This window comes from Rhinolophus hipposideros (genome assembly GCF_964194185.1).
Source record: "Rhinolophus hipposideros genome assembly, chromosome: 10".
Taxonomy (NCBI): domain Eukaryota; kingdom Metazoa; phylum Chordata; class Mammalia; order Chiroptera; family Rhinolophidae; genus Rhinolophus; species Rhinolophus hipposideros.
In genome coordinates this window covers 71373491-71387964 of record NC_138056.1, presented here as the reverse complement: position 1 = coordinate 71387964, position 14474 = coordinate 71373491, and the positions used below count along the sequence as shown (strand labels likewise).

The 14474-nt window shown below is 32.3% G+C and overlaps 1 protein-coding gene across 2 annotated transcripts in view; it reads left to right on the top strand.

Moving 5' to 3' along the window:
- DCUN1D5 (defective in cullin neddylation 1 domain containing 5) overlaps positions 1 to 14474 on the top strand; it is a 32501-nt gene that overhangs the window by 5042 nt on the left and 12985 nt on the right. For both annotated transcript variants that reach the window (XM_081063147.1, XM_081063148.1), the window contains exons 3-4: positions 2824 to 2894; positions 3306 to 3397. In XM_081063147.1, coding sequence (XP_080919273.1) covers positions 2824 to 2894; positions 3306 to 3397 — 163 coding nt within the window. The remainder of the gene's footprint in view (positions 1 to 2823; positions 2895 to 3305; positions 3398 to 14474) is intronic.

Genomic DNA, 14474 nt, shown 5'->3' with positions numbered 1-14474 from the left:
GAGCAAAAATTAATATAAGACCCAGTATTATTATATAAGACCTGATCTTATGTTAAAGTAACATACATATAGGACCTTTCTTTAACATAAGACCTTATGTTAAAATAAGACCGGGTTTTGTATTATTTTTTGCTCCAAAAGACACAGAGCTATAGGTCCGGCTAGGTCTTATTTTCGGGGAAACGTGGTATGGCTGACGTAGTTAGACTCTGCAAATATAGCTGCGAACATTTCTTTATGGTTATTGAAAAAAAAACCATATTGATTGTTTTTTAGTTTTAAATTGTTTCACCACTAATCTTGTTAACATAATATTATAGGTCATATGTGATAAACCTGATGGTTTTGCTCTTTCACAAGACCTCTCATCTTGACTGATATTTAAATTAGCAAGGACTCAGTAATATACTGGGCCCATTATATTACTAAACAAAAGCATAGAAAGTGAAAAGGCACTTTTAAAATCTTATAAAGAATCAAAAATAGGGATAGAATTGCATAGTTCTGATAAAGTATCTAGCTTGTAGAGTGAACATATTTCCATGACTTCTTAAATTAATTGGAAACCTGTTTTTTTGTCTGGAAGAGTTAGTTAAATTCAGCTGCAGAAGTTTTACTCTGGGAGTAGCTTTATTGGAAGAGTATGTTTCAAGAAGTATTCATTAACATTATGCAATCTGGGAAAAGAACATTGGTATAGACCTGTTTTAGATTTAGATCTGTTATTATTTGCATTGCTTTGTGAAAGTCACTTAACATTTACAGAAAGGTCTTATATGTATCTTATATATTTTTATATAACATAATTTAACTTGATTCTAATCTAATTTTAACCACTAATCCCACAGTTTCTAGGGAGGCTATATTTTATAACAGTAATATATTTCTTGACATAATTCTTCAACTTTGTCTTCTAATTACTAATGGTGGCAGCTTCAAGGGCAAGTCAGCTTTCTTATTGCATATGAAAATTTAGAATATATTCCTATCGTGCCTTAAAAATAGTCTTTATTAAATTTTTTATATATTTACTTTATCCAAGCCACATACAATATAATGATGCATATTCAGTTATATTTTTTAACACTTTTATTGTATATGTGTGCTTTTTAAATTACAAAATTAACACATTCTCATTTAAAAAAAAATCCTCCAAGTATAAATTAGGAAATGAAAGTTTCCTATAAGTCAACCCCCCTTCACCTTTTAATATCTCACTTCATAAATTAGTGCAATACCGATTTAACTGAAAAGTTTAAGAAGGATTTTGGTTCAGACCATGTCATCTTAGCAGCCTGTATCTCATCTGAAACAGCTAGAATATAATGTCCACATAACTAGATGGTTACGTTCTTTTATTCAGAAAAACCTAAGGACATTGCCTTCATGTTGCACTTGTGAATTAATGATGGTGATATAAAATGCCACCTGAGCATTTTAGTCTATGATTTATAAAGCTGGAGTATTTTTAGTCTTTAAGAAAGGAAAACAAGTTTCTCAGGGCTACTTTAACAATATTTCAAGACTATAGTTTCAAAAGCCAAGTGTGATGAACATATTTCCATCATATTTCATATTGTTTTAGTCTTTTTAAAAATTGAGATATAACATTAGTTTCAGGTGTACAACATAATAATTTGATACATGTTTATTCTGCAAGATGATCACCAAAATAAGTCTAATTAACATCCATCACCATATCTACTTACAAAAAATTTTTTTGTGTGATAAGAACTTTTAAGGTCTACACTTTTAGTGACTTTCAAATATACAATACAGTAATATTAACTATAGTCATTGTCGTACGTTACATCCCAGGACTTATGTATAACTGTAAGTTTGCACCTTTGACCACCTTTACCCATTTTACCCACACTCCAGCCCCACCTCTGGCAACCACCAATGTGTTCTCTGTATTTATGTGTTTGTTTTTTTGTTTTGTTCTTGTTTTGTCTGACTTATTTACTTAGCATAATGCACTCATGGTCCATCCATGTTGTCACAAATTTGTTTTAATCTTACCCGGTCACAAAAAAGACTTAACAATAAAGTAATTACTATATTTTGGGACTCTGATAACATGAAAAGTATGAGAATTGGTGTGTTGACTTATATTTAGTGTTACTGAGGGAGAACAATAAGAAATAAGTTTAATGTCGTTAATATTTGGACAAATGACAGACAAACTTACTGAAGGATTAAACTTTTCTTTCTACGTTAAGATGATGTAACTAATGCTTTGCTGCCTATTTGAGAACCAAGATGATAAGGAAAATACCTCATTCTGGAATTGGAATGTAGTAATTTTCTTGTCATTATTTTCACAATGTATCTTTTTAAAGTATTAAATTTTATTTGGGTATATTTCCAGAGAGTAATAAATGACCTTCTGTTTTAGTAACTAAACAGATATTCTCCTCTGATTATTGTCTTGAATTGTCAGTTGGTACTGGCACATTCTAGTAGAGTAAGAAGTTCAAACCTTATGCTTATTTATATTCATGCATTGCCAAAACTTTTCTTTGGAGAAGGCTTTCAGTAAATGCATTTTTTAATGGATAGGTTCAAGTTATTGTACAAACTAGTGATTGCTTCATTTTTTATTGTCTTTTGTTTTATAATACGGTATTTAAAGAACATTTCAAAAATTTTAAATTCCATAGCAAATATTTATGCTTTATCAAAGATATGTCAAAGTTTAAATTTGCAAATATGCAAAAAATGTTAGGGTATATTCATAGATGCCTTTAGCACAGTGGCTTATGTTTTATGTTGATACTAAATTATAACAATAAATTATAAAAATTATTTTTGTCTTTGAAGGTCCTGATGAAGTTGTAGGGCCAGAAGGAATGGAAAAATTTTGTGAAGACATTGGTGTTGAACCTGAAAATGTATGTTTTATTTCTAAGTAAAATGGAATACAAGTGGGGTATAGTGTATTCATAAATTTCTAAAAATTGGACACTTCAATCTTATATGAAGATTTTGTTTCTTCACGTTTATTGTAAATGTCATTTAGGGTATTTTTAATGAACTAAATTAAACATGTGTTCTCTTTCTTGATACAAATGTCATTTATATTATAATAGTGGGAGAGATTCTACCTTCAGAAACTGTTAGAACTTTTTACTTTTAAGAAATTGGTCCACCTAAATTTCTTTATAGTTAATAATTCCAAAGGTTGTACTCTTTAATATTTGAAAGATGGAAATAGTTGTATAAAAATGCTCTCCATGATAAATATAGACATTATTATCTCTATGCTGACTTTTCCCCTATCCTTTATGTTCTGTTCTTTCCAGATTATTATGTTAGTTTTAGCGTGGAAATTGGAGGCTGAAAGCATGGGATTTTTTACGAAGGAAGAATGGTTAAAAGGGATGACTTCATTACAGTAAGATATTTTTTTAAAAAACAAATTTGATGGCCTATATGAAGATCTTAATTGATATTTTGTGCTTCGTAATTTTCAGGAGTAAGGTTTCACCTTATATAATCAAATTGGTTTGGTCTATTACAATCACTTTAGGTTTGATAAAGTATATATTGTGGTCTTGGCAAATGGACAGTTATCCCATTTTCCATATTGTTTAAGAATGAACCTCAGGACGTTCCTATTAAAATTCATTGACTATTTTGGTGGGTAAATTAAAGGTCCATGATCAAAGTTATTTACTCACAAGTTGTTTGAGCAATAAAGGATTTCCTCCTCTGAATATAGAATTCTATTACCATATTTCCCCAAAAATAAGACCTACCCGGACAATCAGCTCTAATGTGTCTTTAGGAGCAAAAACTAATATAAGACCCGGTGTTATTTTATTATAATATAAGACCGAGTCTTATATTAGTTTTAACTCCAAAAGACACATTAGAGCTGATTGTCCGGGTAGGTCTTATTTTCGGGGAAACGTGGTATTTAAGGAGTTTGTTCTTTGGGCAGTCCTAAGTTCTGAGGCCTCCTCTCTATCTCTCTTCAATTTTATACTTGATTTAAAAAAGAAATCTGAAGATAGAGTTACATGACACTTTTATTAATTCTTTTGTGCCAAATGAATCTCACAAAGAACAAAAGTAGAAATGTTCTATGGCTCCACTGCAACCTTTTGCCATTTTACAGTTTAGGAAGCTGCCTTTGAAAACTTTCATAAGTTATAGAATTGCTTCTTTATAAAAATAATTTGATTTTGGCTTTCCAGAGTAAAGTGGGCTTAGTTTCAGAATCAATTAGTAATTAGGTGTTAATTTTACATTGTATCATGTTCCTAACATTCATGCAGGATTATACTAATAATCAACATTCTAAAATAGAGGGATCATTAATTTATAATATTTTTGAGGCCAAAACAGCATGTGATTTTTCTGTTGTGATTATGTGTTTATTAACAAACTTAACTATTCTACTCTTTCCTTGCCTGTCTTTAAATTTCATAATACTTGGTTATTTTTTTCATTGTATTTGTTCATATAGAACTTAAATTTTCATATTTGAATTTTCAGTATCTAATGCTTTGTAATTCTCCTTTTTAAGCAGCATTTATATACAGATTGTACTTAGGTAAAAATCTGTGCTCATGTGAACCAAATCATAATTTCTAGAATAGTGTATAAAATCAACCCTCTCACTTTCGTTACGTGTAGATGAGATAAGGAAGCTGAGACTCAGAAAGGTAAAGAAAATATTTGCTAAAGTTTGCATAGCTCTTTTGTGGCAGAGCTAGGGCCTAGAATTTAAATTTCTTTATCACCAGTCTACCATATTATACTTCCTGTTACATCATTCTTTTGCATATGTGTCAGCATTCTTTATAACATAGAGGGCCATTATTAACTTTTAAATCATAGCATTTACAACCAAGACTGGATTCTCTCATTTATCTAGGTGTCATACATAACATGCCAAATTAAAATAATTTTAATTCCCAAATTCTTTGGCCTATTTTCCATCTTTAATTAGCTTTTTAGAGAAAGATCAAATACATATACAAAAGAGTATGCAAAGAACATAAACTAGTTTTCACATAACTCCGTCTGTTTCATTGAAATGTATATCAATTGTAACATGGCTTATTATTTTAAGACATTTTACTTAGCATTATACCTGCTTTTTGTACTACTCTTACTGCTTTTTTTGGTATGCTGCTTTTTTTCAATATTCCAGCTCACAAGTGTTTGTATATTTTTAAACTAAAGAGTCCTAATTTATGTTTTTGCATAACTTGATTTAAAGAGCCTTTGTATAACAGAAATGTGTGTACAGAAAGTATTTCTAATATTTACTCTTGAATAATTAGCAGGAAATTGCCTTGGGTCCAAGAATAGAAATTGACTGATCCATGAACATACTTTTCATTAGCACATCTTTCCTACAGGAAGGTCACAAACTATACAAAATAAAAGCAATTATTTAGCACGTAAACTTGACCTAGAAATTTCTGTTTCACTCATTATCTTCTGCCCATCTGCCTAGATCTTTTTGCTGTAGAGCCTTGATGCTACTCAAATTATGCAAGCACACTTGACTGGGAAAATAGTTGCTTTTCCCCCACACTCTGTATTGCTATGTGAAACATACTTGACCCCTAAACAATGCAGGAATTAGGGGCATCGACCTCCTGTGCAGTCGAAAATCTGAGTATAACTTTTGACTCCCTCCAAACTTTACCAATAGCCTACTGTTGACTGGAAGCCTTATTGATGATATAAACAGTTGATTAACATACATTTTGCATGGTATATGTATTATATACTGTATTCTTACAATAAACTAAGCTAGAATAAAGAAAAACATAAGGAAGAGAAAATACATTTACCATCCTTAAATGTATTTCTCCATGTCATACATTTACGTCATCTGTTTACAAGATGAATTGTCTGTCAGTGCATACATCGAGACTATCTTATATGATACAAAACACTGGATATTTTGTGTATTACTAACATTAGACATCAAAAATGAAAAGATAATGTGAAAAAGAAATTCATATTTACAGGTATAACAATTTATGCATTGATAATGAAGGAGCAGCAATATGATGGCTTTATGGTAGCCTAATGTATGTAATTGATGTGATTGCTCCATGGTAGTAAGCAAATTTCCAAAAATTTTTCCAATATAGAAGAAAATCTGCATATAAATGGACCTGTACAGTTCAAACCCACGTTGTTCAAGGGTCAGCTATATAAAGTATCTTTTCTCAACTGGCTAAGTCTTATTACTTCCTGAATCTTGTAAAAAACTTGCTAGGAATAGAATAGTATAAAATTTAAAGAGACAAAAGAATCTATGTAAGTCTAAATTTTTATATTTGCAGTTGGCTAGTATACTTGATTTAATATAAGACAAAACCATAAAATGTAAAACTTCACAGAGTTGATTCTCTTTATAGATTTTTATTATTTTTAGGATATACTTTGACCTGGGCATAGTTATTTAATGGTCCCTAAATTATCTTAATATAGTTATCAGTTGTTTCACATTAATTCATTTTAACCCTTAGAAAACTTAAGGAGAGCTCTGCTAAAGAATAGAAACAGTCTGGTAGTTGAAACATACTATGGTCAAGGAGAGAGACTATAATAATCATGATTAATTAAAATCTATAATTGTATGATGCTTAAGTTTTCAGAATACTTTTTCCATTCATTTATTTTAAGGGTGTTTATTTATACAAACTTTCTAAAACTATGTTTTTTCTCTTTTGTGATATATATAATATGAATTTGTATATAACTGGACTAGACTGGCCATTTTCTAAGTTTTAAGGGATGTAATTGCCATATTTTTTTTAGGTAGCTTTCATCATTGCTTAATAATATGCAAATTTCCCTTCAAATTGTATTTAATTTAGATGTTTATATTAAACACCTCCATGTAAGGTACTGTGCCAATTACTGGTGATCTCAATAAGGCATAAGATATGGCACCTGCCCTTTAGTTACCTTCTAATACAGAGGGGAAGGCATTACAATGCTAAAACCATAAATCTAGGTAGAATGTAACAAGTGCTAGATTGAAGATACAAAATACTATGGAAGCACAGCTGCTAATAAAGTTAATTTTAGCTGAGTAGACAGGAAAATGTTTATAGGTGTGGTATTTGAACTGGACCTTGAAGAATGATTAGAATTTTTATGGTTGAGGATGTAGGAAAATGTGTTTTCTGAAGAGGAAATTGTGATCAGAGCTTTGAGAAAGGAAAATATGTTTGAAGGAAGTAGTCTGGTTTGTTAAAATCAGTGATACATGAAGAAAATTGACAGAATAGGTTTAAATTCCTGATAGTTAGGATAATGGCTACATTATGGAGGGCTTTGGCTAACATGTTGAGGGTTTAAAGCATATGTTATAGATATTGCAAAACCATCAGCGAGCACAGGAATCATCAAAGTTTCTTGGGATAGTTTTTAGTAGAGCACTAGTTTTAATGTTTTAAGGTCATAGACTCTTTTGAGAACATTAGGAAACTGGACCTTTTCCCCATTAAGATGCACATATGCTATTACACACAAAATATTGCATATGTATCTTCTTCTTTGCATTTATGGACTCAAGATTCTAGGGATACTTGCAAATTTTTGTTCTGGCATACTTTACTAGAGTGGAGAACTTTTCTCAAATCTGTTAGCTTTGGTGTTGGAGCAAGGGTGAAATACCATGATGGTGGAGAAAACTGTGAGCCCAGAACTTTGAAAAGACTGTACATGATTATGATCATAAAAAAAGAGGCAAGAAGATAGCATCTGGCAAGAATGCTAGTAACTAGGCTGCCTGTCAGTAGATTTCAAATTGTACACCGGGTCTCCATACTGAGCCCTGGACATTGAAAGATTAGATGTAATTGTCTGGCTTGACTTTCTTTGTGGGGGCAGGAATGGGGAGCATTTGTAGGGTTTGTTTTTTTTTTTTTTTTTTTTGGTGTTCATGGAAGAGGGGGTAGATGGGGTCCATAGTGTGTGTGCCTGTCATTCATTGAGCATTTTGGGCCTGACTGCTAATTGCCATGAGTATCCTTCCCTTCTGTACTCCCCCCAGAGTCATCATGACACTTTCAAAATGCCACCCTCCACATTTCCAAATAACCCCAGAGGTGGACTGTATTGTTCTGGTTGATAGACCTGATGCAGAGAAAGTCCTAAATGCAGAACTTTTGAATAAAAATCTTCCTGTTACACATCGCTGTGTCAAAGCGTACTTATTGGGACTTACTGATTAAAAAAGAGAGCCTCACTTAGATCTAATACATAAGTGAGAATTTCTTCTCATTGTAAAGGTCTTTAATGAAGCAGGAATTTGAAAGCCTCCCTTGTTAATACAGGTTTACCCTGCAATCCAAAAGAAGAGCATTCCTATGAAACTTTTTGTAAGCTGAAATGGCATAAAATGAAGAAGCAATGAGCATTAATTTATATGGAAAAAAATGTGAGCATTCCCAGTGCCAGAAAATAACCTATCAAATCATACCAATTACACTTATTTATGTCCCGTTTTATGCTAAGCATTAACACCCTTACGAGCTGTCTCAGGCTTTTTTGATACTTTAGGATACATCTTACTGATGGGTGCACAGAATAAGTTGACGTAAAGCACAGGTGCTCACATACACAGTTCAAAGCTATAGCAACTTAATGCTGAGATGCTGAGTATAGTTCTTGGGGAAGGAGCTTGGTGGTGCCACTCTGGCTGTGTGGTGTACACAATGCGTCTAAAGAATTGCTGCAAAACATATTGGCTGATTGTTAAAAGCAAAAATCCTTCTGGCTATCATTTGGTTATGGAAAACAGTGCTAGGTAGGTCTTTTATAAAAGTGAAGTGGTATAAAGCGAACTTTCAAAAAGTAGGGAATACCTATACTCAGGAAATTAATTTCCAAATCCTGGTGTTGAAATTTAAACCCATTTCCACTGATTCTCACTACAGTTGCCTTGGAGAGTAGTAACATTGTGCCAATGTTCTCTGAAATAAGTGTGGTTTTTTTGTTATTCAAAAAAAACGCTTTCTTACGTTCCATTGCATAATAATTAAGTATGCATTTCTTTTTAATTCAGGGGAAATAGTGTTTCTATACATGCCAGGTTATGAGGTATTGACATTATTAATTCTTCTGAGCCTATTTGGGGGCTAGATTAAATATAAGCATTGAGTTAGTGACCTCTTGGGTACATTCATTGTTTGCTAGGTATGTTCAGTCTTTATGATGTTGGTAACAAATGTGGAAGTTTGTGCTCTTTTTTTTTTCACTCTTCTCCAAGTAGAAAATATTGTCAGTTATTCTGTTAGAGTCCTTCTCTACCCAAGATTTAAATAGACCATTAGGGATGGTATGAAGTAATTTGGAGAGAGCCTCCAATGTGTAGGTGATTTTTAAACCCTTTGCCTCAAAAGGAGCATGTCATACTAAGAACTGTGCTACCCTGCTTCTCCGAAAATAAGACCTAGCCAGACAATCAGCTCTAATGCGTCTTTTGGGGCAAAAATTAAAATAAGACTCGGTCTTCTATTATACTATATTATATAAGACCCAGTCTTCTATTGTAGTAAAATTAGATCCGGTCTTATAATAAAGTAATTTATATTATAATAAAATAATGAAATAATTTTATTATAACACTAGGTCTCATATTAATTTTTGCTCTAAAAGACGCATTAGAGCTGATTGGCTAGGTCTCATTTTCGGAGAAACACGTTGAGCATTTAACACGTGTACTCATTGAGTCTTATGGGCTGTCTATTAATGTTATTATCCTTTTAAAATGAGGAGACTAAGGCTGAAAAAAACGTTAAGTAACCTGCCTCGAGCCACATGGCTGCAAATGAAGAAGTTGGAATTTTAACCAATCTCTTTGACTTAAAACTTCATTCTTCACTTTATCTCTGTCTTAAGCCTATTAAGATCACATCCTAAGTAATATTGTTTCCTTGTCTACCGATGGAATGTAGAATATTTGGAAAAGATTGTAATTTCTTAGGTTCTTTTCTCCTTAGTGACCTGTCAGTCGTTACGTACATACTCTACAATTTTTTGTTTTAACTACGATTTCCCAGTAACCATTCCACGGATAGGAATTTTGAAACTTATAATCAAATAAACATATCATCTACTTTGTGGTTTATTTGTGGTATTCATATTTTTATTTAACAAATAATGTTTGAATGCTTCCTCATGTCAGGCCCTGTGTTGTGCTATGAGAATGATTTTCAAGCTTCAGTGGTAACGAGAGGAAGACATTCTAAATGGAGGGAGGCATCCTTTATCCTGTTTTGGCCTCCTGAATGTCAAGTCTGTTAAGATTCTGCTTGAGATTTTGTGTGAAAATGTGAGTCATATTACCAAAAAAAGTGAAAAGCACTGCTTCAAGAACTACAAAGATTTAGAAAATGAGGCCCCCTTCTTTAGATCATGACAAGGAAGGGAGTACATGTAACTAGTTGCTTAAAATGTAATATCCTCTGAGCATTCTCAGCTAATAACTGGAGATCTAGATGGCTTCGTGTCCAAATTTTCCAACAGCATTACAGTAGTATAGAATCTGAGAATTTACTTCTTTTGTGTATCCTTCTAGTAGAAGTTAATTGCATTTTCAGCTTTCACTAAAGCTTTATTTTTCTCTTAATGAAGAATTTCTGTACCACTAGAAGCCACTTATTGAAATATTAATAAATTTTTCATAAGTAATAAGTTTTTCTTGTTTCTGCATGAAACATATTATATGTTCATTCATACAAAGAACTAGCTCCCAGACAAAGGTTAACTTAAATTTTGATTTCCATTTTTGGCAGTATGGCAGACTAAATGCAAAGACACCATTTCTCATGTAAAACACTTAAATGTTAGATAAAATATAAAAACATGTTTTGAAAAGCATACCTGGACTTGACTATAAATTAAGGAAAATAATGAGAGGCCAGAAATGATAAGATGGTGATTCTGTAAGGATCTGTGGAGCTGGCATTTACCCTGAGGATACTTACCTATTCCCAGTCAGGATTTGGCTGTTAATCTGTTATGTGTGTTGGGAAAAGGAAACAAATTGCATGTCCTGAGTAGGTAGAATCAGATCAGAAATTCCCACAATAGGTCATTGATGCCAAACCTACCCTATAGATGGAGACTTGATTGCTTTGACTTGGTTCTGCATGTAATCGGAGGTAAAGGGCTTCTGAGAGAATTCCTAGTCACAAGCTTTTGGTCCTGCAGGTTAGGGCTGGCATTCATTATTTGTATGACACAAGCTAAAAATATATTTTAGAATTGTCCCAAGTAAGCAGTACTACCATGTGTGTAGTGGAAGCAATTCTGTACCAGAATGCATTTTAAACAGAAGCCTCAATTTCTGCAGAAAAAGATTCAGTGATCGTTACTTAATGAAAAATCACTAAACATGTTGGGAAACAGATCTTAGGCTTTAGAATCAGACTAGTATTTTGAATTATTACAATGTCAGTATTATAAAATAACCTACATTTAACGTGTTTAAAGTAAAAAGAGGAATAGTCTCATGATTAGATATCAAGTAATTAAATTTCTAAAAGTGAAAAATATGAAAGATTTAAAATTCAATGGAGAAGCTACAAAGGAGATAGGTGTAGAGAAAATAGGAATCAGTGACCTACAATATCTGAGGACAATAGAAAAGAGTGGCTAAGCGACGTAATGAATAGTTTTTTTACTGTTGAGTTTTGAGAGTCTTCTCTGTATTCTAGATATGTCCTATATCGAATATGTGGTTTGCAGATAATTTCTCCCACTCTGTAGCTTGTGTTTTCATCCTCTTACAAAGACTTTTGCATAGTAAAAGTTCTTAATTTTCATGAAGTCCAATTTATTTTTCCTTTTATGAATTTCGTTTTTGGTGTCAAGTCGAAGATATCTTTGCCTAGTCCTACAGCCTGAGAATTTTATTATTCTAGGCTTATATTTTTACGTTTAAATTAGTGATGCATTTAGAGCTAATTTTTCAAAAAGCTGTGAGGCTTAGATTTTAGTTTATTTCTTTGCCTATGGATGTCACTTGCTCTCTAGTACCATTTGTTCAAAAAGCTCTTTCCCCGTTGAATTGGTTTTGTATCTTTGTCAAAAATCAGTTAGACATATTTTTATGGGCCTGTTTCTGAGTTTTTTGTTCTGTTGATCTGTGTCTTAACCTTCTGCCAATACCACACAGTCTGGTTTACTGTATTATATAACAAATATTTATTATTATCATTATTATTACTATTATTATTAAAGTATAGTTAACATACAATATTTTATTAGTAGTTCCAGATATACAACATTGTGAATAAACATATACCTTACAATGTGATCACCGCAATAAGTCTAGTAATGGTCTGTGACCATATAAAGTTATTACCATATTATTGATTATAGTCCCTGTGCTGTATATGTATGTATGTCCCCTCTATACATTACATCCTCATGCTTTATTTTATAACTGGAAGTTTGTACCTCTTATTCTCCTTCACCTTTTTCATGTGTTCCCCACCCTTCCTCCTCTCTGGCAGCCATCAGTTTGTTCTATATATCCATGATCTGTTTCTGTTTTATTTGTTCATTTGTTTTTGTTTTCTTAGTTTATACATGTAAGTGAAGTCATACAGTATTTGCTTTCTCTGACTTATTTCACTTAGCATAATACCTCTAGGCCTCTCCATGTTGTCACATGGAGAAAGATTTCATTCTTTTTTATGGCTAAGTAATATTCCTCTGTGTGTGTGTGTGTGTGTGTGTGTGTGTGTGTGCGTGTGTGTGATTTCTAGATTGCTTCCATATGTTGGCTATTGTAAATAGTGCTGCAGTGAACATAGAGTTGCATATATATCTTTTAAACAAATTAGTGTTTGTGTTTTCTTTGGGTAAATAGCCAGAAGTGGAATTGCTGGGTTGTATGGTAGTTCTATTTTTAATATATTTTTTTTTCTATTTTTAATATTTTAAAGAGTCTCCATACTGTTTTCCATAGTGTCTGCCCTAGTTTATAGTCCCACCCGCAGTGCACAAAGCTTCCCTTTTTCCCACATCCTTTCCAATGCTTATTTGTTAATGTTTTGATAATAGCCATTCTGCAGGTGTGGAGTAATATCTCATTGTGGTTTTGATTTGCATTTGCTTGATAATTATTGATGTTGAGCATCTTTTCATATGTTTATTGGCCATCTGTATATCTGTGGAGAAATATCTTTTCAGGTCCTCTGCCCATTTTTTGGTTGGATTTTTCTTTTTTGATGTTAAGTTGGCTGATTTCTTCATATGTTTTGGATATGCACTCCTTGTTTGATATATCATTTGCATGTATCTTCTCCAGTTGGTTGTGTTTTTGTTTTATTGAAGGTTTCCTTTGCTGTGCAAAAAGTTTTTAGTTAGATGTGTCTCATTTGTTTATTTTTGCTTTTGTTGCCCTTGCCCAGGGAGACTTATTCAAAAGAATACTAAGAATAATGTCAGAGTATGCTGCCTATGTTTTCTTTTAGAAGTTTTATGGTTTTTTTCAGTTCTTAGTTTAAATCTTTAATCCATTTTGATTTTGTTTTTGTATATGATGTAAGAAAGTAGTTTAGTTCCATTTTGTGGCATGTATCTGTCCAGTTTTTCCAACAGTATTATTGAAGAGACTTGTCTTAATCCCCATTGTATATATTCTTTTATATACTAAGTCTTGAAATCAGGTAGACTGATTCAACTTTTTTCAATTTTGTTTTAGCTATTCCAGTTCCTTTGCTTTTACAAAAATTTCAGAATAATCATGTCTACATCTACAACAAATGTTACTGAGATTTTGGTTAAACTCCATGTCAATTGGGGAGAACTGACATCTTTACTATTTGAGTCTCCCGGTACATGGAAGATAGATATGTTCCCATTTTTTTAGGTATTTGATTTCTTTAATCAGTTTTGTGTAGTTTAGAATGTGCATGTCCTGTACATGCTTTCTTAGAATTACATCTAAATATTTTGAGCCATTATAAGTAGTATTGCACTTTTAATTTCAGCACGTTTATTACAAATGTATAGAAGTACAATTGATTTTTGTATGTCTTGTATCCTATGACCTTGCTGAACTCACTTTTTCTAAGGGGTGTGTGTGTGCATGTGTTCCAGACATTTTTCTGCTTAGACAGTCATGTCATGTAATTATGACATAAAATAGGGAAATAGTGACAGTTTTATTTCTTTTTTGGTCTATACGTCTTTTATTTCCTTTCCTTAACATAATTGGATTGACCAGAACTTCTACCACTATGTTGAGTAAGTGGTGAGAGGGGACATCATTTCCCATTATAGAGAGACAGCATCAGCCTTATCCTGTTAAGTATGTTAGCTGTGGATTGTTTGTAGATGCTCTTTATCAAGTTAAAGGAGTTCTCTTCTATTTCAATTTTTCTGTGAGTGTTAACATGAATCGACGTTAAATATTTTAAATGTTTTCTGCATGAAATCATATAATTATGTAGTTTTTCTTTTTTTAGCCT